General features: G+C 42.6%; 1 protein-coding gene across 5 annotated transcripts in view; it reads left to right on the plus strand.

Annotated features, from left to right (window-relative positions):
• The window catches only part of INVS (inversin), a 186922-nt gene that overhangs the window by 156886 nt on the left and 4707 nt on the right, over nt 1-25329 (plus strand). For 3 of the 5 annotated variants that reach the window (XM_032240194.1, XM_032240189.1, XM_032240190.1), the window contains exons 12-15: nt 2040-2252; nt 12797-13080; nt 20416-21133; nt 25004-25233. In XM_032240194.1, the coding sequence (XP_032096085.1) occupies nt 2040-2252; nt 12797-13080; nt 20416-21133; nt 25004-25233 (1445 nt within the window). The remainder of the gene's footprint in view (nt 1-2039; nt 2253-12796; nt 13081-20415; nt 21134-25003; nt 25234-25329) is intronic. The other 2 variants (XM_032240193.1, XM_032240191.1) reach the window with 1 other exon arrangement.

Raw genomic sequence — 25329 nt, forward strand, 5'->3', positions numbered from 1 at the left:
CTGAGGTGGAAGGATTGCTTGAGTCCAGGAGGGGTCAAGGCTGCAGTAAGCTGTGTTCGTGCTACTGCACTCCAGCCTAGGCAACAGAGTGAGACCCTGTCTCAAAAAAAAAAAAGAATGTGCTGAAAACAGCACACCTAGAAAGTTGCCATTTGAGATTCAAATATACAACAACATGGCAATAATATTCATCCTTTATAAATCATGTATTTATCAAAACAATGATGTATGTACACTGCACAAAATTTAAAAGGACGTTCACTGAAGACTCAATGTTCCTCCTGCCCCTGCCTCTGAGACAGCTAGTTTTCTCCCCAGAGGCATCACTGTTAGCAGTTTCTTGGAAAGCTTCTGGAAGTGTATTTTTCATAGATAAGCATACAGGAATTTTTTTTCATACAGATGGAACATGCCATAATAACTCCTGTTTCTTGCCTTTTTCTTTGTCTTCATTTAACGAGGCGTCCTGGAGGTTGTTCCTTATTTATTCATAGACAGCAGTAATGACTGCATATACAGATGTCTTCATTATATGGATAGGCTGTGCATTGTTTAAGCAGTCCTCTGTTGATAGATATTGAGGTTGTTTCTATTCTTTTACTATAACTAACTGTACTTCCATGAGTAACCTAGTACATAAAGCATTTCACATGAGAGCAGATCTGTAGGATAAATTCCTAAGAGTGAAACGGCTATGTCAAATGGCATATACATGAATAATTTTGATTAACATTGCCAAATTGTCTTCCCTAGAAGTTGAAGTAGTATGTGAGAGAGCCTGTCTCCCTCTGTCCTTGCCAGTGCAGTGTGTTAGTAACCTTGCTGATTTTTGCTAATCTGATTATCAGTGAAAGGTACTCTCTCGTGTTAGTCTTAATTCATATTTCTCTTAAATGAGTGAGTTTGAAGTTATTTTTATGTGTTAAGAGGCATTCGTATTTACTCTTGGGGGAACTATTATCATTGTCTTTGATGTTTTCTTTACCATGTAAAATGTGTTATTTTTATGTTGTCAGATTTGTCAGTCTTCTTTTACGGTTTCTGAATTTTTTTTTTTTTTTAGAGACGGCATCTCACTCTGTCACCCAGGCTGGAGTGCAGTGGTGTGATCTCGGCTCACTGCAACCTCCACCTCCCAGGTTCAAGCAGTTCTCCTGCCTCAGCCTCCTGAGTAGCTGGGACTATAAGTGTGCACCACCACGCCTGGTTAATTTTTGTATTTTTCATAGAATTGAGGTTTTACCATGTTGGCCAGGCTGTCTCGAACACCTGACCTCAAGTGATCCAGCTGCCTCGGCCTCCCAAAGTGCTGGGATTATAGGTGTGAGTCACCACACCCAGCCCTTGGTAGCCACTGTGCCCAGCCGTTTTATGGTTTCTGAATTTTGTATCCTTTTTTGTAGAAAATACTTCCTATATCATTTTTTTAATCTTCATGGTTTCTTCTGGTACTTTTATGGTTCCTGTTTTAAATATTTAGATCCTTGCTCTATCCAGAATTTATTTTGGTATAAAATGTGGTATAAGAATCTCCTTTTTTTCACCACATGGCTACCTGATTGTCCATCACTATTTAGTAATCTATCTTTTCTGCAGAGACTTAAAGGGCCATTCTTATCATATACTAAATTTCCATTTGGAACTCTAATTAACTATCAGTAATCATGGGCTCAAATTTATGAATCTCACAATTATTATTTTCACTACCTTTTTAGATAGGGACAGGGAATTATTTGGCACATGGGGAAGAAGAGAAGAGATCAAGTGTTTCCAATAGGCCCCTCCTTGTGTGCCAGGGAGTAAAACTTGGGAACTGGCATGGTTAGCAGCCCAAAGCACCTGACTCACAGTCATAGTCAACCCTGTTTTGTGCCCCTTGGAGAAAAAAAAACAGCCCTGGTATAGAGAATGTGGCTTTGCTTGGGGAATATTCCACATGTTAGAATGAAGTTTCCTTCTGTTGCATAATATATTCAGTTTAACTGTGCCTTGAATTACATTATGAAATTTAAAAAAAGGAAATCTTCCTCCCATTTCAGATACACACCCCTTGACTATGCTTTGCTTGGTGAGCGTCATGAAGTGATCCAATACATGTTGGAGCACGGTGCCCTGTCCATTGCAGCCATACAGGACATCGCCGCCTTCAAAATCCAAGCCGTCTACAAAGGGTACAAGGTCAGAAAAGCCTTCCGAGACCGGAAAAATCTCCTCATGAAGCATGAACAGTTGAGAAAAGATGCCGCTGCCAAGTAAGTGTGAGCTATGCAGATTGCGTTCTTGCCTCCCAGAATCAGGGTGGAAGCAGGGCTGGGTGCTAGGGGTGGCCAGGAGAGGGAAGCAGATGAGAATCTGAATTACTGTTGGTCCCTGCAACCTGGTCACCTTCTCCTTCTCAGCACTTCGTCTTCCGGGCCTAAGGCTGCAGTGAAGGACAAAGGCCTAACCTCTCTTTGGTGGTGATTCTTCTAGATTAGTTTCAGCCTAGGGACAAACCACTGTCACTCCCACCCATGGCAGGGAGTTGGGGTTGGGACTGCTAGAATAAGAGCTGAAAAGAGATAACTTCTCTTCTTGTCCTTCTTCTCTTCCAAAAGAAACATGCCAATATCTGGCCTACTTTCACTAGACCAATCTAAGTCTGGTTTTAATTTGATTAAAGCAACCAACTTGTATAAATAGCTTACTCTCCTTCACTCATTTCTTAATACATCCGTACTAAATAATTCACTCAAGAAATATTGATTCAATGCTTACTATACAGACAAAAGGCTTGGCTAGAGCTGAGGGAGAAAATGGCAACTAAAAAAGCAACCCACGACTCCCAGGTTCAAGCGATTCTCCTGCCTCAGCCTCCCGAGAAGCTGGGATTACAGGTGCCTGCCACCATACCTGGCTAATTTTTGTATTTTTAGTATAGACAGGGTTTCACCATGTTGGCCAGGTTGGTCTCGAACTCCTGACATCAGGTGATCTGCCTGCCTCAGCCTCCCCAAGTACTGGGATTACAGGCGTGAGCCAATGTGCCCAGCCTAATTTTTGTACTTTTAGTAGAAATGAGGTTTTGCCATGTTGGCCAGGCTGCTCTCGAACTCCTGACCTCAAGTGATTTGCCCACTTTGGCATCCCAAAGTGCTGGGACTACAGGCATGAGCCTCTGCGTCTGGCCTGGGCAGATTCTTGAAGGATAACTCCTTGGCTGTATCTCAAATGTTTCTAAATCTTGAGTTCTTCCAACTCTTAAATCCTTCTATATCTTACCCACAAGGGGGAAGCATAAGTGTACTAAATAATCATTAAAAGTAATAATAAGAGGCAAGATAAGTCATTTTAATGAGAAGTTAAATACCACTATGTACTGAAATGCTAATCATCGTGTCAGCCTTCAGTAGATAAGATTTACAGAAACACACAATTTTCCGTGACTCTGAAGCTACTGAAGTAGATGGCATCCCAGGAAATACCATCTTGCACTCTTAATAACCAGCCCCCTTCACTTTTGCCAAAGAATCCAGTATCAATCTAAAAGCCTCCCTACACCTCTCTTTCCAGCCTTCTTATAAAAGTTCTCTGCGTGTGAGTGGCAACTGTAAGTAGATAATACACGTGACAAATTATCCTGAGTTGCAGGATAATTTGTAAACAGATGGAATGTTTTATTTCCTTCCACTGATGTTTCCATAAACTCCAGTTTAATGTGTGAGAATCTATTTTCAGAATGTGAAGTCAGATCTACCTGACTACAAGGTAGGACTCAACAAAGGCAACACAACTGACTTTGTCCCTAAAGGGAGGGTGTAGATCTCCAAGAGATAGACTTAAATGCAGAGAAACTGATTTCTTTTATTTCTAAAAAGTTATTTCTTAAAATCTAAGCCAGTGTTTAATTTTGCTTTTAATTCTTGTGTTAAGAAACAAACATCAGGAAGCAAAATCAGCCCTTGCTGCTGCTGCCTTATTGACTAAGGTGGTCCAGGCACAGCATGTCACCTTGGTGTACCTTTCCGAGTTTATTACGTTAGGATGGCAGAAATCATCTTCCTTAAAATGAGGTTGTGAAAGGAACTTATTAAACTTAAGTAAAGTGATTTCTAATTTACTGAAAGAGAAACTGGGAGAGAAAAAGGTTATGGTGATATTTACTAAGACAGGTAATGTTGGAAAATGCTATTTAAGGAATATCTGTAATCCATTTAAAAGCACTTCATAATTCACACTGCACTGCCTATGTTGTTGCCAAAATGAACATTACTATAATTTACCTGCCAAAGCACACAGTTGAGTGTACACTAAAATAAAACCATATTTATGTTGATCACCCTTCTTCCTTGAAGCTTGCTTTTTGCCAGGTTCTTATTTCACTTGAATCTCAGATCTCCTGCAACTCTCTGACTTTCCCTTCTCACATCTTTTAAATTATTCCATCTCCACACTGCGGCCAGCCCTGAAGGCAAACTTCTTAGACTTCTACTCATGTTATACTTTTTTCCAATGAAAATGTATCTACTCTTAAATTTTAAATTCATTCATTCCTGTAGGTAGCCCCCTAATCTTTCTCACATCCTAACCTCCTGGAAGTCTCATATCTTCAGTTGCCTCCTGGGCATTTCTGCTATGCTTTTGTCACTTGCCAACACTTTAGATCGTTGGACATTTCCATTTGCATGTCCTGTTTTCACTGTAACTTCAGACTCAGTGTGTGAGTCTGCAACACACAGACATGCAGATGGAAACAGCTCATACCGCAGTCTGTCTCTCTTCTGGCCTTTTTATGTGCTCGCTAGTGCTGCTACCATTGATTGTGTGCATTCCTCCTTTGATATCCTTTTGCTTTCATTCTTCTGTGCCACCATCGCTATACACAGGCCCTCATTCTTTTTTTTTTTTTCTTTTTTTGAGACGGAGTCTCGCTCTGTCGCCCAAGCTAGAATGCAGTGTCTTGGTCTCGGCTCACTGCAATCTTCACCTCCCGGGTTTGAGCCATTCTCCTGCCTCAGCCTCCCAAGTAGCTGGAATCACAGGCATGTGCCACCACGATTGGCTAACTTTTGTAATTTTAGTAGAGACAGGGTTTTACCATGTTGGCTAGGCTGGTCTCAAACTCCTATACTCAGTCCACCCACCTCGGCCTCCCAAAGCACTGGGATTGCAGGTGTGAGCCACCATGCCCAACCCTCTTGTTCTTAATACCAGCCATGGTGCTCTGGAAGATCCTTCAACATTTCACTTCCACTTAAATTTCCAAGTCCCATTTCTCTCCACTACCACCAGCCTCCCACTTGAAGTCTTAGCCATCCTGAACTTTCTTCACTTACCATGCTATCTGGGAGACATGAGCTCCTTCGTGGCTAGTATATGTGATTGAGTATGTTTCTTAGAGTTACATCATCATGTCCAGTTTTGGTCACCCAGTTCAAACTCTTGTGATGCTTAAGTCCCCTCTGCAAGAGGTTGTTCTGTGTCTCGAAAAAGTCAAGTGACAAGAAATCCTGTACCTCTCAAGACAGCATATTCCATTAGTGGAGGGCTCTGTCTAGCAAAAGCTCTTTTCTACCCTTTGGTCTTAAAGCTACCCCTGGAAGCCAAAGAGAAAAATCTAAATCCTTTTTCGTAAATGAACTTTCATATTTTTTTAAAATGCTCATAACACTTCCATTGCTACTGCAGGTCTCCTTTTCACTTGGTAGTTAGTCGACGCTCCCCTGAACATCACCAGATTATTAATGGTTGGCCTGTGTGTCTGGCTCATCTGCTCACAAAGTCATCTGGCCGATAGGGAATTACTTCCATACTTCTATTTCATGCCATTGCACTTCTCTGAGCCTCAGATTTTCATCAGTAAAATGGAAAGAAGGTTTCTTAATTCAAGATGGGCTTCAGGGATCCATGAATACCCTGAAATTGTACACAGCATTTTGTGTGTCAGTAGCACATATGCATTTTGGGGGAAAGGATCTATTGATTTTTTTTAATCACATTCTCCAAAGGGGATCCATGAGTCACACACAGAAAGACAAAAACCACTGGACTAAATGATCTCTGACATCCCTCCCAGCTCTAACATTCTGTAAGTCAACGGTCCTACAGCGCACAACATTTTCTTATTCCCTTGAGAGGGAGTTAAAGATCAAATATTTCTATGCCTGTTATTCAGCGACAATGAAGAGATAGAATCTGACAAACCCCTAGACACCATGCAACACCAGCTGAAAAGGTTAGAGCTAAATCTTTTTTGTCTCATGAGGTAGTATTTTCCTCTCACTGGAAATGATCCAACAGAAGTGGAATTTTCATCTCTCCAGGATAGTATATAAAGAATTTTTTAAATCATGAGGAGATGCCTATAATTGCAGCACTTTGGGAGGCCAAAGCAAGAGGATCGCTGGAGCCCACGAGTTTGAGACCAACCCAGGAGTTCAACACATAGTGAGACCCTATCTCTACAAAAAAATTTAAAAACTAGGCAGCTGTGGTGGCTTATGCCTGTAGTCCCAGCTACTAGGGAGGTGAGAGGATCACTTGAGCCAGGGAGGTTGAGGCTGCAGTGAGCTATGATCACACTATTACACTCCAGCCTGGAAGACAGAGAGAGACCCTGTCTCAAAAGAAAACAAACAAACAAAACTTATGTGAGGAGCTGTTTTCTGAGATCTCTTCTGAGTCTCTGCTCATGCATGCTTGTCCCTCTGCCTGAAATAACCTCTCAGTTTACACCTCTCATTCTTCATACGTAGCCTTTTTTCTCCCCCTGGGTTTAATTAGTGACTGCCTCCACATCCTCCCATAGTTCTGTGTGGTTACCTCTCCTTTAGCACTCATCACATCTAGAACTCACTGTTGGCAGGAGTGTAGGGTCTGGTTCCCCAACTCGACTGTCAGTTTCTTGAGAACAGGGACTGTGTGTTACGTACCTCCACATCTCCAGTGTCTGAGAGTGTTTGGTATATAGTAAGCATTCAATAAACCAATGTTAGTAAATTCCCCTACAGTGGGTCTAAGATCTTATGTAAGCTGTTGAACACTGTAGGCCTTAGTTTTCCCATCTGTCAAATGGAAGGGTTGGACCAAATATTCTCTTAGGTCTCTTTCAGTTCTTATACTGTGACTCCCTGTAAGCGTACAACTTTAACTTGTTTGCCTTACTCAAGGCAGCAAACACAGTATGTACCACTTATTCTCACAACACTCTCTGACACTCGTATATATTTATTCATTTGGTTTTCCAACCCCCCAAATATTGGTCATGAGCAAATTGTCATTTGACAGATTTATGACAGTCTGTGTTCTGATTTTAAAAAGAAAGACTAGAGCAAAGGGGCGCACCGCTGTCTGTACTTAAACATGAAATCATGATTCTGTAAATTTTGTAGACTCAAACTGTTTACAAGTCTTATCCCTGCCAAATTCAGAGAGTATTGGGAAGATCCACTGCAGGAAAATACCCTGTTTCTTGCTTAGAAGATATAAGGAAGCTTAGCCAAATAGTTGATGTTAATTTGTCTCTAGGAACCAAAAACATGCTCATAAGAAATGGAAGCCCCATTGAATAATGTGGATTTTAGATATTACAAATATAGATAAATATTAAAAAGTAGACATGGCACCTGTCCTTAATCTCATTTCATAGATGCAGAGATGGGCACACAAAAATTAGCCTGCCTGAAGTCACACAGCTAGTAAGGAAGAGAGATGATTCATGAATCAGTCTCAAGGCCAAGCTACCTACCATTACTTGGTTCAAGGAAATCCTCTCACCAGCCAAGCCCATGCTAGAAGCTGTCCCCTGATGCTGGCAACCATCTGATTGAATAACCATCTGGCTCATTCAGTTATGCCACTGTTGATTCCATTCGTTGTTAAGAGAGTGGTGCCAAGCTACCATTATCAGTTCTATAATGTAATTCAGTAACACTTCCTATTACTCTCAAAACTAGCAGAACAGAGCACACCAGTGTTCTCCTAAATCCTTGAGAAAGTTACAAATATTGATTGGTCCCTACCCTACACCGGGACTATGAACTAGAATGGCAGCATTAAGTCAAAGCCAGGTTAAATCAGTACAACAGGACACACTAACAAGGCTTCTCTTTTCTGTAGAAGCATTTTAATCACATCTCTTAGATCTCACTAGGTCTTGTATTCATGACAATGAAAACCTGAATATTTATGAGATGGGAAAGAGCCTGCCTATTTCTGCATTGTCTGATAGAATTAATTTCTTCGTGTCAAAAGTGAGCAAATACAACTCTCTTGTAGTTCGCAGTACTTAAAGCCACATAGTGGGGTAGAAAAAATATCAACTTCCATAACTCCAACTGTGCAGGGTCAGAGTCGAGTGCCGTATTGCGCAAACAGATACATCCAGTCCTGAGATGCTGAAGCCATGGTACATTCAAGTCATTAAAGTTACTGCTTTGATCAGCTCTCTGTACATCAAGCCATCTTTTGATCACTCAACTTCTTTTTAGCCCTTTCCTTGCTAAATTTTCCTGCAGGCTCGTAATTTGTAAAAATTGCTATCTGTGGGTGTTAGATTTAGTTTGAGGGGTTTCTAGGGGAATATCTCCGCCCCATAATAGCCCTCCAGCCATGTGAAGCAGCATTGTGTCCTGTAAATTTTTTCTTCCCTGGGTAGACAGCCCTAGTCCCATCAGCCCATATCTAGAGACCCCTCTTCACCCTGTGGAGCACAGGATCTGAAACAGATGTTGTCAGAAGATTTGATCTCCAGTCGACTTTCTCACTTTTTTATCTGTGAGCATCTGAAGAGCTGCAAAAATTGCTCTAAAAAAGACAGTCCAAACTGACTAAATTGGCAGCCCATTAGAAGCTATTGTCTAGCCAATTTCTCTTCACAGAGTAGGAAAAAAGGAGAAAGGTGGGACTATTTTATCCACTAATATTCTGCCATGTTAATAAATTTCCTGCTGAAGTGTTGCTTGCTGTGTCATATAACTTTTTTAAATTTTTCATATCAACTAGAATAATATTGGTTCTTTTTCTGATATTTTTTTCTAAACTTTACAAGTAAAATAGATCTTTATAACATAGCTCGCCTTAAAGAGTAAAGATCTTTGACATTTCATAGTAACTTAAGAAAAAACATTTAAATTCCAGGATGATTATTGAATCTAAGAGTTAAGGACTAAACACTATGTTGAAAGCTAGTTTGGCTGAGTGCAGTGACTCACACCTGTAATCTCAGCCCTTTGAGAGGCTGAGGTGGGAGGATCACTTGAGGCCAGGAGTTGAAGACAAGCCTGGGCAACTTTGGGAGACCTTGTCTCTACAATTTTTTTTTTTTTTAATTAGCTGGGCTTGGTAATGTGTGCCTATGGTCCTAGCTACTTAGGAAGCTGAGGTAGGAAATCGCTTGAGCCTGAAACTTCAAGGTTACAGTGAGCAATGATGGCACCACTGCATTCTAGCCTAGGTGACAGAGTGACACCCTGTCTCTAAAAATTAAAAAGAAAGCTTGTTTTTAAATGTTGCTAATGGTTAGTTTGAAGTGCATCTCCAGCTTCTTCATATGACCCAATTAATTTATTAAATAATGGAAGAAGATTAGGTAAAAATTTTAAAAACAATTCTGTCATTGGGATCAATTTTACCAGGAGATAAAGCAGCTGAATTCTATCTTGGCTCTGTCTGTATTTTACCATGTAGCCTTGGGTATGTCATTTACCCTCTGCCTGTTATTTACCAAATGAGGGCGTCACCCTCAATAAACTGAGGTTTCTTCAAACTCTTTAACTATAAGCAATGGTTCTGGACCTTTTTCCCAGAGAGACACATACGTGGGGTCACATTCAACTCTCAGGAGCTAAATTGTATGTGTTTTTGTTGTTGCTGCTGCTGCTGCTGCTTTATTTTTAAGACAGCAATCTAGATAAAATAGGATACAGGTTATGCATAATTTCCAGTTGTAATCCTACCCCCTTTTTTTTTTCCCAATGATCACTGCTATTACATCAAGAACCACTGCTCTGAAGAACTTCACAGTCGTGGGCCATGTGCCACCTGGAAGATGTTTTTTAGTATAAAATGAATCAATTAAAAAATTATAAGACCAGGGGCTAACTATACATTCAGATGATTACATTCTGTCTCCCAATTCTCCTTACTTAGTTCTACCAAAATGAAAAGGAATCCCCCCTCCAAGGAAATCTCCAGAAGCCAAAGCCCTCCAAAGAAATCTCCAGAAGCCAAAGCCCTCTTGCTTTCTGGATGTCCTGATCCCTTTAAAAGGCTGGATCCCCTGTTTGTCAAGTGGCTGCCTTTGTTGAAGGCCCAGAAAGGTCTGCAGTGATAAGGTTTGCTCCGGGGCTGGCTACTGAGAGGCTTCTTGGAACTGAACAAGAGAGCTCTTTGGTTTCCTAAAAAGAAAGAGGAGACTGCTCAATAACAAAGTCTAATTTATCATCTCAGAGTCCCCCTTAATGGCAGCGAGATCCATATAGGTGCCAACCCAGACAACCACCCACATGTGGTTGCCAATATCATTCTCTTAAAACAGCCCTGCTCATCGGTGCTAATAAAAAGCACAGCACTTCCTCTGCCTTCCTGGAGCAAGGCCTTTAAATCTATTAGCAGCACTTCAGCTACCCAGATGCTTCCACCTTCTTCTGAAAAGCAGCCCTGTCCCAGAGAGATCACACTGAAATGGCACCTACTCGCATTCATATGAATCTCAGGCTCCGAGATGGCAGGCTGTCCAGCTGGCCTATAGACCGCAGTGCAGCACGCTCAGCCGTCAGCAGGTGGCAAAGATGTCACAAAACCAGCGTCAAATAAAAATATTAGAGCTGTACAGGAGTTAGCACGACCCATCTGGCCATGCTCTAGGTAATGGGACTCAGTGGAAAACTATTAGATAAGCAAGCTTGGACCTCAGATCATGGGCTACTCCATATAGGAAGAAAGATCTTCAGAAGGGGAATTTAATAAGTTGACAAGGTTTTAAATGAAAGTGTAACCGAGATATCTGTCAGCTGGGGCTTTCCTGTCCCTTGAGGTCTAAATGAGCTTTGCTTCAAATGCCGTGGTCTATGGCAATGTGGGTTCTGTGACTGCTTGGAGGCTTAGGGCCTCTGCCGTGTCTCATGCTTCCGTGTCTGGTACCTTAGCCCTGCAACTTGTCAGGTTGCCTATAAAGAAGGCAAGCTCATGTGTGAGCAAGGTGGACCTTACAAAAAGTTGGTGTCATTGTGGAGAATCACATTTCATATTGTACATTTCATTCCGTCTAGTGGTATAGTTAACAGTCCATATTAGACTTTCCTGTGCTCTTAAGCCTGGCTACTCAAGGTATGGCCAGAAGACTAACACCTGGATCACCTGGGTGTCTGTTAGAAATGCAGAATCTTGAGTCCTCCCCAGATTTTCTAAGTCAGAATCCATAATTACCAAGACACCAGGTGATTCAGCCCAATAAAGTGTGAGGAACACAGACCTAAAGTCCTTTTTCAGCTGGGTGCAGTGGCTCACACCTCTAATCCTAACCCTTTGGGAGCCCAAAGCTGGGGGATGGCTTGAGGCCGGGAGTTCAAAACCAGCCTGGGCCACAAAGCGAGACCGCCCCCCGCCCCGCCCCGCCCAATCTCTACAAAAAATTTAAATATTATTCGGGGATGGTGGCACATGCTACTTGGAAGGCTGAGGTGGGAGGATCACTTGAGCCAGGAGTTCAAAGCTGCAGTGAGCTAAGAAAGTGCCACTGCACGTTGTACTCCAGCCTGAGTAAAAGACCCTGTCTTTAAAGTCTTTAAAGTCTTTAAAAAGATAAATGAATAAATACAAAATACAACATTTCTTCCATTATAAATTAGGCCTTTGTTTTCCTAGCTGTTCCCTTCTGGGTAGAAGATTCCTCAGGGAAGGACCTGAAATCTGTGGTCGTCATTTCTGTATCCTTAGTACCCTGCAGAGAGATACTCAGAAATTAAGTGTTTTTCCTCCTGTCTTTCCTTTGGAAATCCCTACAAATTAACAGCAGTGGTCAAACAAATCCTGCCCCTAACTCAGCCCCTTGTCCTGAATTAGGGGCCTACGCTACCTTTCTGAGCTACCTCAGACCCACCTGCCTCATCCTGCTACTCATCTTTAGATAGGCCCCTCCTGCCCAACCCTTATCTGTCCTTTTGCTACCCAAGGGTTCCAGCTTTGCCACCAGCTACTTAGGTGTGACTTTTTGAAAATCACCCTACCTTCTGGGCGTCATCTGTAAAATGAGTGGATTTGACTCATTAGCTAGAGCTCTCAATGGCAGCATTGCAACTCACAGGTGTGTTTTAATCACTTGCAAGTGGTTTGCAAGTGACTTTTTATATGATCATTAAGGTTTGCCAGTGGGCTTTTTCAAATGAATAGAGCAGATTCAAGGTTATCCCTATGACTGTCATTTTCAGTAGCATTCTGGTGTGCTTTCTGAAACAGGAGAAAACAAATGGAGTTACAGGTAGCTCCAAGGATCACACACAAGCTTGGGACATATACAGCCGTGGAAATGTGTTATGTTCCGTACAGAAAAGTCACCTGGTTATCTGTTATACGTTTCAACAGCACCAAAACTGATCTACAAACTTTTCAGCCCCATCATCTTTTGGGTTATAAGGCCTGGTTTAAAAGACATAGTTTTTATTTTATCTGGAGAAAAGACTGCTCTTGAAAAATGTGAATTTCCAAATAGTTCCTGTGATGTAGTAGCTCCTCTTAAAATTTAAATCTCACGCAGAGACACTTAAGCAGGTGATGCTCTTTAAATTTTTTTTCTCTTCCTCTTTGGCTTTGCTTGCAGAAAGCGAGAGGAAGAAAACAAACGAAAAGAGGCAGAACAGCAAAAAGGAAGGCAGAGCCCAGATTCCTGCAGACCCCAGGCCCTTCCCTGTCTGACCAGCACCCAGGATGCGCCCAGCAGGCAGAGCCGGGCCCCCAGCAAGCAGCCTCCTGCTGGCAATGTGACCCAGGGGCCTGAGCCAAAAGACAGCAGAGGGTCGCCAGGAGGGTCTCTAGGCAGAGCCCTTCAGAAGGAGCAGCATGTTTCCTCAGATCTGCAGGGAACAAACTCCAGAAGGCCGAACGGTAGGTGTATTGCCTTTGTCATCTGCTGCCAGCCTATGGACTGTGGGCTCTTATGATTGCTGTGTTTAAACCAAGTACATTTAAAATAATCGTTATATTAGCACTTAGGACCACCACTTTATGATTTGTTTTGTACTTGTTTCCTCTTGTTCTCAGTTCTTTCGCTTTTTTCTCCCCCTTCCTACAGGTTACTTCAGCAGTTTTTAGGATTCCATCTTGATTGATTTATGATTTTTTTTCTTTTCTTTTTGAGAGTGACATGTGTAAACCTCACTTCCGTTTGTCTTGTCCACTCTTAAGTATCATTGCCTAGGTATCGGATGGCGTTATAAATTTTCTTTCAATCATGAAATACAATTTATAAAATTCACAAAGAAAAGGACATTTTCTGCACCCATATTTCTGCCCTTCTGTTGTTTCTTCTTCCTGATGCTCTAAGATTTGTGTATCATTTCCTTTCTTTATGAAGAGCTTTCTGTGGCCAATCTTTAAGGGTATGTCTGCTAGTAAAAAATTCTTTCAGTTTTCCTTTGTATGAGAATGTTTTTATTTCATTCCTGAAGAATCATGAGCCAGATGCAGAATTCGTGGTTGGCAGTTCTTTCCTTTTAGCACGTGAAAAATACTGTGCCATTTCCTTCTTCCTTCCATGGTTGCAGATGAGAAATCCACTGTGATTCAAACTGGTACTTCTCACTAATGGTCCTAGGTAATATGTCATTTTTCTCTGGCTGCTTTCAAGATTTTAACATTTATCTTTAGCTTTCAGAAGTTTAATATGATGTGTCTTGGCATGGGTTTTGCAGTTTATCCTATTTGGAGTTTACTTTTGTGCCAGGAATCCCCACCCCCAAGACTACCCCAGGTTTGGTGATGTTGGAGGATTTACTAGGGAGACTCAGCATATTGTTGTACTCCCAGTTCGGGTTTATTATAACAAAGGGACACAAAGCGAACTGAGCAGAGGAAAAGGTGTATGGAGCAAAGTCCAGAGGAAATTAGTCACGAGCTTCCAACAGCCCTCTCCCAGTGGAGCCACATACAACACATTTAATTCCTTCTGCAATAAATTGTAACAACCAGTCAGACAACCTTTTGTTGACAAAGAAAACTCATGTGAATCTAGGACTCCAGGATTTTTATCTGGAGTCAGTCACATAGCTACCCTCTACCTAGCATATGCCAAAATTCCAGACTCCCAGAAGGAAAGGTGTGCAGCACGAACCCTGTTGTTTGCACAAAGCAGTTTAAACACACTGAGCTATTCTTAAAAGCTAGAGAATGGTGGGAGCTTTCCCAAAATCTAAGTGCAAATGCCAACACAATGAAAAAGACAAATAGTGTCTTAGTATTTTTATGAAAATAGCCCTGATCTTATGCACTCTGTCAGAAAGGGGCTCTGGAACTTCATGATTACTGACTTCAGGGCTTGGACAGTTTAGTCTGTTTCTCTGAACCTTAACTTCCTTAGCTGAAAAGTGAGGGTATACTTTCTACACTGCAAGGTAGCTATGAATAGCAATAGTTCATGTAGAGTTCTTGTTATAGCCCATAACTCATCATAGGTCTTCAGTAACTATTATTATTAAGCCACACATTAGCCAAGAACAATTACAGAAAAGTATACATGAAATGACTACAGGCCAGGTGTGCTGACTCACGCCTGTAATCCCAACACTTTGGGAGGCCAAGGCAGGAGGATCACTTGAGACCAGGAGTTCAAGACCAGCCTAGCCAACATGGCGAAACTCCATCTCTACAAAAATACAAAAATTAGCCAGGCATGCAACTCAGGAGGCTGAAGCAGAAGAATTGCTTGAACCTGAGAGGCAGAAGTTGCAGTGAGCCGAGATTGCGTCACTGCAGTCCAGCCTGGGCGACAGTGAGACTCTGCCTCAAAAAAAAAAAAAAAAAAAAAAAAAAAAAAATATATATATATATATATATGTATATATATATATACACACACACACACACACACATATATACACACACACACACATAAAATGACTATAAACATTTCTGGACTATAATTCCATAATCTCCTTTACAGTGTAATCCTTAAAGATTACATACCCTTGATGCTTTGCTACATATTCATTCATTTATTCATCCAACCAGCTTTAATTAAGCTCTCATGATGTGACAGCCATGTTGAACTTCCTTGAGTTCTTTCCTAGCCTAGGGCCTTTGCAGATGCCATTCCCTCTACCTTACTTTTTAGATAACAGGGATGGTGTTCCTTCTTCTGTTCAACCATTATCTCCCCAGTAAAGGAGGCTATAGTTTCCTGCTATCTGCTCCCATGCTTCTATGCTTCCCTCTTATAAAGATCATCACTTTTTACTGTTATTACTGATTTACTTGTCATTTTTTCCACTAAACTGCAAGATCTGTAAGAGCAGGGTTGCTTCTGTTATCTACTGCTGTATAACAAACCACACAAAAACAAAGTGACTTAGAACAGTGACAATTTATTTTTTATGATTGTTTTGGTTGGGAAGTTTCTTTACAGGATTCATCTGGTCTCATGTGTCTACATTCAGGTGGACAGTCAGTTGAATTGCATGTCTAAGATATACTAACTTGAATGTCTAACAATTGATGCTAGCTATCAGATGGGATTCCTTGACTCTGTTTTACATGGTTTTCATCCTCCAGCAGACTAGACTAGCTCCCTTACATCATGATCTCAGGATGGCATTCTCAGAAAGCAAAGATAAAAGCCACAAGACCTCTTGAGAAATAGACTCTAGAATTTGCACAGATTGTATTGATCAAAGCAAGTTACAAGACCATCCCAGGCCAAATGATGTGGAGAAATAGATTCCACCATTGTGCATACTAAGATGGGAGGAATTTGGGGCTATTAATCTGTCATAGTTCCTATTTGGTCACAGACTATTCACATTACTCCCACAGGCAAGATCTTCTTACCTCTTTATGTGGATTGGCTCTATGTCCCCACCCATATCTCTTGTTGAATTGCACCTGGTGGGAGGTGATTGGATCATGGGGCGGATTTCCCCCATGCTGTTCTCATGATAGTGAGTTCTCACAAGATCTGACGGTTTAAACGTGAGTGGCACTTCCCCCTTTGTTCACGCTGTCTCCTGTCACCATGTGAAGAAAGTGCTTGCTTTCCCTTTGCCTTCTGCCATGATTGTAGGTTTCCTGAGGCCTCCCAGTCACGCTTCCTGTTAAGCCTGTGGAACTGTGAGTCGATTAAACCTCTTTTCTTTATAAATTACTCAGTCTCTGGTAGTTCTTTATAGCAGTGTGAGAATTTACTAATACATCTCTATCTCAGTGCCCCCAAAATCTCATCCTGATTGTCACATCACACTTGAAGTCTAGGATTTTAAGACATGAACCAGATGTGGTTCAGGTTTACCAGGTGGGTCTGTTTTCTGATTCAGAGACCATTCAGCCAAAAGATAGATTATCAACCCCCCACACCCAACAAACAAGTGGTGAGACAGGAACAGAATAACCACAGGAGACAAAACGAAGTGGACTAGGAGGTGCATGGCAGCCACTAGTCCATAGCAATTCTGAAAGCCAGCTGGTCACATTTTACCGGGGCCCCTATTCTGAGGTAAATATTCCTTGATTAGGGTCTCATTTTATTCCTGGTGGCTTCCTATTCCATTGTTCTCCATGGCTTTGGCTCTGCTACCTGAATTTTTGGCTCTGCTCTCTGAGAATTCCTTCCTTTTCCTAAGAAATGCCCGTGTTTGCAGCTGAGTAGCTTTTGCAGCCTATTTCCTGACTATAGGATATTGGGGCCCCAGAGGCTTCTTTTTGTTTTGAACTGTGTCACCAGTTCAAGCCTGTGGTACTCTCAATGACATGATTATCTCAAAAGCTTCATGGGTTTCTTGTGAATCTGACTGGATTCATTCCATGTTTCAAAAGCCACATCCATTCTTTTTTTTTTTTTTTTTTTTTTTGAGACAGAGTCTTGCTCTGTTGCCAGGCACCAGGTTTGGAGTGCAGTGGCATGATCTCAGCTCACTGCAACTTCCGCCTCCTAGGTTTAAGGCAATTCTCCTGCCTCAGCCTCCCAAGTAGCTGGGACTACAGGCGCATGCCACCATGCCCAGCTAATTTTTGTATTTTTAGTAGGGACGGGGTTTCACTATGTTGGCCAGGACGGTCTCGATCTCTTGACCTTGTGATCCACCTGCCTCGGCCTTCAGAAGTGCTGGGATTACAGGCATGAGCCACTGCACCGGGCCCACATCCATTATTTTTCAAACAAACTTTTCTCTATTTTGAGTGGCTCAGACTTCTGTGGGAAAATGCCCTTGCCATTCTTAGAAACTGTTTTGTCAAGCTGAGAGGGCCTATTATATTATGTACCACCTTAAATACTTTTGAGTCTTAATAAAGGGTTATACAACCATACTTTTTTTTTTCTTTTTGAGACAGGGTCTCGCTCTGTCACCTAGGCTGGAATGTAATGGTTCATTCATGGCTCACTGCAACCTCCTCCTCCCAGGCTCAATTGAGCCCCCCACCTCAGCCTCCTGGGTAGCTGGGACTATAGGCATGTTCTACCATGCCCGACTACTTTTTTTTTACATTTCTTTTTTATAGAGATGAGGTTTCATCATGTTGCCCAGGCTGGTCTCAAAATCTTGGGCTCAAGTAATCCACCATCCTTAGCCTCCCAAAGTGCTGGGATTATAAGCGTTAGCCACTGTGCCTAGCCTGATTGGATCTTTATGCTGAGGCCATATCTTACTATGAGACTCTTTTGCTGGCAGGAAAGAATAAAAATGTTAAAGTTTTATTTTCTAACCCAGCACATCCTAGGATCTTTACATTATCTCTGAACTTTGCTTACAAACTGAGCTGTTTTTTTCCCCATTTTATTTGATTTTCTCTCCATACTTTGTCATATAATTTTAAAGAGCAGTTGATATCTTGTTCTGCATTCCATCTGGAAACCTCCTGAGCTGTATCTACAGCTTCATTGGGTATATTTTCTATCTTCTAAGTTACTACAGGTAACAATTTTGCCACTTAATTCTGCCACTGATTAACAAGTTTCGCTTCTCGCTAGATTCCAACAGCAGTTTCTTCCCTGCTCTTCCAGCCTTCACCAGCAGTCTCTTCATTGCCTTCCCAGCTTCTGCTCGCCAACCAGTTCAAAGTCAATACCATGGATTTTCTATTACAAGACAGCACCTCTCTTTTATAGATGTAAATATAACTGGCTTAAACAACAGAAGTTTATTCCTCACAGTCCCATGGGCTAGCTGGGCAGTTCCTCTGCTTGATTACCTGGGCTCACTCATGAGTTGATAGAATTTGCACAAGATGTACCAAGATGGCCTCCTTCATATATCTGGCAATTGGTGGTGGCTGTTGGCCATCTCCATTCTCTTCTTTATGGCCTTTTGTTCTCCAGTTAGATTATCTTCCTTATATATATTGTTCTCAGAGCAGTACTCTTGACAGAGAAGGCAGAAACTGCATGTTACCCAGTTTATCCATTCACCTACTGAAGAAACATCTTGGTTGCTTCCATGTTTTGGCTGTTATGAATAAAGCTAATATAACATCTGTGTGCAACTTGTAGGGACATAAGTTTTCAACTCATTTGAGTAAATATAAAGGAGTATGATTGCTGGATCTTAGGTCAGAATATGTTTAGTTTTGTAAGAAACTGCCCAACTGTCTTCAAAGTGGATGTACCATTTTGCATTCCTACTAGCAATGAATGAAAGTTCCTATTGTTCCACCTCCCCACCAGCATTTGGTTTCATCACAGTTTTAGATTTTTGCCATTCTAATAGGTGTGTAGTGGTATCTTGTAGTTTTAGCTTTTTGGGGGGGCATATATGTGAAACATTATAGTGGCTCTAAGAGTCAGAGCTATACAAAAAGGTGTCATTAGAGAAGGGTCACTGCCTCTTCATCCCTACCATCCAGCTCCCATTTCTCCCTTCTTTCCACCTCTTTCCCACTCAACCCCTGCAAGTAACCAATTTCTTTAGTTTTTGCTTTATGTTTCCTGTATTTCTTTTGCACAAATGAGCAGATACAGGTATATTTTCTTATATCCTCCCCCACCCCCTTTTTTTTGGAGACGAAGTCTCACTCTGTCACCCAGGCTGGAGTGCAATGACATGATCTTGGCTCACTGCCACCTCTACCTCCCAGGTTCAGGCAATTCTCCTGCCTCAGCCTCCTGAGTAGTTGGGATTACAGGCATGCACCACCATGCCCAGCTAAGTTTTGTATTGTTAGTAAAGACGGTTACATGAAGCCAGGCAGGTCGCAAACTGCTGACCTCATGATCCACTCGCCTTAAGCCTCCCAAAGTGCTGGGATTACACATGAACCGCTGCGCCCGGCACATATTTCATTTTAGATGTTGTATGTAGTTTTTTCAACTCTATCCTTTTCTCATATTTTAAACTTCTTTTGTATGTTTAATCAGTCTGTGTGTGCTAAAGTTTTGGGAGATCTGATCTTGCTATTGGGTTCATTGTTGCTTGTGGTAGATTGTTTCCTCATGCATTTTGTGATTTTGGATCGTGAAGTTGTTTTCAGAGGACCTCTTTGTGGAGCCTGAGTTAAGGGCATGGCACACTAAAGCAGTATTGTGTTTGCTTTTATGAGGCATCCTGGGATATCTCTATCCTAAGTCCAGTTTTTATATTAATGTCTCCTATGGATTGAGAAATGAATACCAAGCCCACGTGAGGATGACGACTTTGGTTTTAAATTCTTATGGGAGACTCTTTACCCCATCCAGAACTTAGACTGAAACAGGATTCCTTGTCATCTCCAAGTGCTGGGGAGCAGATTTTAAAATACGGATTATCATTTCCAAAAGGTATATCCCTTCAAAAGTGTGGCTTCATGTAGAGTTTTTGTTCCAGTTAACTTTCTTCCTGCAAGGCCTCATTTTCTGTTCTTATGTAGATGTTAAAACACAGCCGGATATTTAATAAGACCATCTGTTGCCCACTCTACCACTATTACCTGCTTAGACAGTCACTGCATCAGCTCACACCCTTAACTGCTTTGATTTTCTCTTTTCTCTTTGTTTTTGGCCTCCGGAGTTCCTTTATTTTCTTAAAGGTATGATGGTGCTTTTCAAAGGATGGCCATTATACTTTCGTTAAGGTGAGAAGGCCTTCAGGTTATCTAACCTTCCATATTGCTGGAAATGGAAGTTAAACAGTTTTTTTCCTGGTGTAACTGCTACTATTATGGTGATGATATAGGCTAAGTCTGAATATTTTATATGAACATATTAGCAAAATTGTTTTACTATGCAAGTTTTACACAATATTTTTTCTTTGTTTCCCCAAGAAACAGCCAGAGAACATTCTAAAGGCCAATCTGCCTGTGTCCACTTCAGACCCAAAGAAGGCAATGATGGAAACAGGCATCCAGGAGTTCCCTCTGTTGAGAAGTCCAGAGGTGAGACAGCTGGCGATCAGCGGTGTACAAAGGGGAAAGGCTTCTTGAAGCAGCCCTCCTGTATCAGGGTGGCTGGGCCTGATGAGAAAGGAGAGGACTCCAGGCGAGCAACTGCAAGCCTTCCACTGCATGGTGGCCACTGGAAGCCCAGCAGGCGGCATGACACATCACCCAAGGCCAAATGTGCCCCCCAGAAAAGGCGCACTCAGGAGCTCAAAGGAGGAAGGTGCTCCCCGGCTGGTTCTAGCCGGCCTGGCAGTGCCCGGGGGGAGGTGGTCCATGCTGGGCAGAATCCTCCCCACCATCGTACACCAAGAAACAAAGTGACACAAGCCAAGCTCGGAGGAGGGCTCTATTCAGATCTGCCACAGAGCACAGAGGAGTTGAGGTCAGGAGCCCAGAGGCTGGGGACATCCACTCAGTCTGAGGACTTTCAGGAATCTAAGGAGACTGATTCAGCACCTGGTCCTCTCTCTGGGCAGAGTGTGAATATTGACCTTCTCCCTGTAGAACTCCGACTGCAGATAATTCAGAGAGAACGGAGGAGGAAAGAGCTGTTTCGCAAAAAGAACAAGGCAGCAGCAGTTATCCAGCGCGCCTGGCGAAGGTAAGAAAATGGGGTGCTGCCGCGTCTTTGGTTCTTTGGTTGTTGGTATTCTCAACATGGCATCCGTGGTCTGATGTTTTCCCAGTGAGTTCCATGTGGTGGCAGGGTAAGGCCAATTTTATGGAGCCTACCCATGAAATTCACAAAAGAGCCTAGTAATTTACATTGTGTAAACCATTTGGAAGATGTTTTTACCTAGAAAGACAGGAAAGTGCTCAGGACAGCATGGCGTAAAGGAAAAAGCCTTGGGTTTATAACCATGATATGTGAGGTTCAGGTAAGCTCTAACAGATGATGTGATTTTGGGCAAATCACATGGCCTCCCTGAGCCTCTGCTGCTTTATCTGTAAAACAGGATTTAATAATTGTTGTACATGTCCTGTTTATACGACAGGTTGCAGGAATGAGATAATGCACATTTCATTAATTCTAAATTACGACACGTAGGAGCTATTTTATTTTTATTCTTATGTCTTTACTACCCAGGACCTAGTCATACTCCAGACACCTAAACCAGGGTCTGGCTATGATGGACTGAGTGACTAAACTTTATTACATAAACCTGTCTGAGCATCTTCCAAGCTCAAAATTTGGAGTAGAGACTGGGAGTAGGAGTGAAGGCTTTCCTAAACCCTGAAACAGTGTCCCAAAATAGTAGAGACAAATGCCTCCAGGGGGTGATCATGGAAGGACTGGATAAGTCTTGCTACAAATGTTAACATCTCATAATGTCTTTCATTCCGAAAGCCTCACTAGAGCCTAAATCTAAATTAGGCCTTACAGTGATGAGTGTCCAGAGAGGAGCTGGACCCATTGCCAATAGGTAGGAGTTGGCTGAGTGTGGTGGCTTACACTTGTAACCCCAGCACTTTGGGAGGCCTAGGTGGGAGAATCACTTGAACCCAGGAGTATGAGACCATCCTGAGACACATGGCAAAACCCTGTCTCTATGAAAAATACAAAAATTACCCAGGCATGGTGGTACGTGCCTGTAGTCCTAGCTATTTGTGAGTCTGAGGCAGGAGGATCGCTTGAGACTGGGAGATAGAGGTCACAGTAAGCCATCATCATGCCACAGCACTCCAGCCTAAGCAACAGAGTGAGACCCTGTCTCAAGAAAAGAGATAGGTGGAAGTTACATTGCCACCATCACTGGGGAGAGGATGACCAATGGGGAGACAAGGCAAGCAAATGATGCGGGCACAGGTGTGCCAGATATGGAGGTTCCTGTCAGGGGAAAAAGGAAAACATTCTCTCCTTAACACTGGCAGGGAGAGAACAAGATAGATTCCTTGGAGGTCCACAGAGAGGCCTCCGAGTATCATACCAGAGACTGCCTAACCCAGAGCTGGGTGATCTTTGTGCTTGCAGAGTTTGCAATGTGTTCTCCCTCATGTCTGTTTCAGCCCTTGGCCATTGACAAAGTCCTCTCATGCCTGATCCCATGTGATCTCCCAGCCACACTAGGACGCTATCAGGACAGGGAGCGGTATCCCCATTTTTCAGACAAGAGAAGAAAAACTGACTTGTCCTTGTGGTGCAGATCCAGCAGTTGGACCTCTGGATGACTCAAATCCAAGGGCCTTGCCCTTACATTATTTAGTTAGTTTTTGCTGTGGTCAAACTAATGGAGGTGGAGGTGGGTCCCATGCTCTTTGCCTGAGAATAGGCTGGAGAAGTCTGCCTCAGTGGTGTCACACACATCAGGGTAACCAAGAGAAGGGTGATATTTCTCCCATTGTTAACATACTAGTAGTTAGTATTGGACACTTGTGCCAGACACTGTTCAAACTAGTTTTACCTGGATTAACTAATGTAATCATTACCAATAACCTTACAAGGTGTAGGTACTGTTCTTATCCCCATTCCACAGATGAGGAAACTAAAACACAGAGAGGTTCATTAACTCACCAACATTACAGAGCTAGCAAGCGCCCGGGCTGGCTTTGAGCCAAGACAGTTGGCCTCTAAAGACGCAGGTGGAAATGGTCATTGCACCCCCTTGTTGGGGAGTTAATGCTGGGACATGCACTGGCTACCATCCAGAGGAACTTTTTAAGTATTTTGGCTGAAATCTAGGATCTAAACAACCCATCAGGGATTACCATGCCAGACTCACAGCTGCTCCTACCTGAAATGTCTCCCTCTTCGACTGTGTTTTTTGCCTCCTTTGAAGAGTCAGAAGCTGACAGATCCTGTCAGTAAGTGACCAGAGTAGCAAATGAGACTTCAGTCATTCCCCCAAGAACAGTGGGCTTATAGTCTAACATGCCCACCTGGGTAGGCAACTACGCAGGCCCCCTCTGGATGTGCCATCGTGCAATTCTGAGGCCCAAAGGACTTCTGGGATTGTTGCACATTGCAGAAAGCCAACTCTGGTGACAGTAAAAATACTTTTATTGATTCTATTATATTTTAACTACATTTTCTATTGTAAATACAGGAGCCCAAGTGCTGTCCTGAAGCAGTATACATGATAGCAAACCTAAGCAGTGAGGGCTGGGGCAGGGCTCAGAGCTGGACATGTAAGTGCTCAGTGCAGGCTGTGGTTATGGGGGACAAGTGGAGGATGGAGAAAAGACGCTGGAAAACAGGGAGGGAAGGACTGGGCAGAATGAACCTGGGGTCCTGAGAAAATGAAACTTGATCTTAAAATTGCCAATTTAATAACCAAGTAAGAATTACTATTTTAAAGACTGAAACAGGATACTGGACAAGCTGAGCAGGAAAGCTGCTGCTAGGCACCGAGGGCTGACTAGCAGCTTCAGCCACACTGCCTGCGCTTCCCCACAAGTTCTGTGCCCACAAGAGCAGAAGGTACAGAAGACAGCATTTCAAACAGGAAAAACTGAATTATAGAGTGGTAGTGCATACTTTTCTCTAGACTTGGCTTTTTGGAAATGTGGTACGTATTCTAGTAGAGGGATGCCAGGTATTACTCTACTAGGAAAAGAGAGTCATGTAGGCTGACTAAAATCAGCCTTTGGGGAAGGAGGGAGGGGCTGCACCACGCACTGCAAAGAGCTGTTAGCAGACTTAGGAAAAAGATTACTTCCCATTTGGTGCAGCCCAAATGGGATCACTGTAAAATCAAACATAAAGCCTGTTGCTCTCTGCAGCTACCTATAGGCTCACTGGGAATAAAGACAGATACAGATAATTAACATTGCTGCAGCTTTCCTTTGGAGGCCTCAAAATAGTTGTTGTGCTAAGTTTGAAAATGCATGTGGGATAGAAAGCATCAAATAAACCCTAGATGTAAATATAGCCATAATCCCCATCCCTAACCCACTCCAAACCCACCTCCAACAGACATATCTTAGTAAGACGCAGCTCCTACTTTTACCACTCTAAAGCCCCCTTTCCTCACAAAATGCACAGTGCTTCCACCACACTGCATTACTTTCTGGCACAAATGCCCATAACTCTGCTGATGCCAGTTCTGCTGCATAGAATGCCCTTCACTGCCTGGTAAGCTCCTATTCATCTTTTAAAATCCAACACAAATATTAACCTTATGAAACCTTACCAAATCATCAGAGTCAGTCCTATATCTGTTTGCACAACCAGCTCCCTGCTGTTACACAGTACTCTCATACCACATGTACTCTTCACACAGCAGCCTGTCCCACTAGTCTGTGAGCTCCTTAAAGGCAAGGAATCATGATTGAATCCTAGTTCAGGAAGTGTTTGATGATGGAAAAATAATTCCACATTCAGCATGCTGCCGCTGAAATTAAAAATGGGAGCTTGAATGGACCTACCAGGAATTCAGCAAATACTATTTCTCTAGCTTCTAAGAACCTTGAAGAAATTTGGTTTTCTCAGTACTGTGATCTTAAAGCCTCTCTTCTCCTCTGACCCCATTAGCTACCAGCTCAGGAAGCACCTGTCCCACCTTCAGCATATGAAGCAGCTTGGAGCTGGAGACATGGACAGATGGAGGCGAGAATGCACAGCGTTGCTCCTCCAGGTTTGGAGGAAGGAACTGGAAGTAACACTCCCCAAAACCACTGCAGTAAGCAAGGCCCCCAAGAGTCCATTAAAGGGCATCTCAGGCACAAAGTCCACCAAGCAGTCACTGCTTAAGCAAATCTACGGTAACTATCCTTCTGCCTACTCTGTAATTCACAAGTACCCACAGAGTGCCACAGCAGAATCTGAAATGGAATTTAATTGCACTGGGCAAACTTCCT

Source organism: Sapajus apella, unplaced genomic scaffold, assembly GCF_009761245.1.
Source record: "Sapajus apella isolate SASKATOON/1434 unplaced genomic scaffold, GSC_monkey_1.0 scaffold46, whole genome shotgun sequence".
NCBI lineage: Eukaryota > Metazoa > Chordata > Mammalia > Primates > Cebidae > Sapajus > Sapajus apella.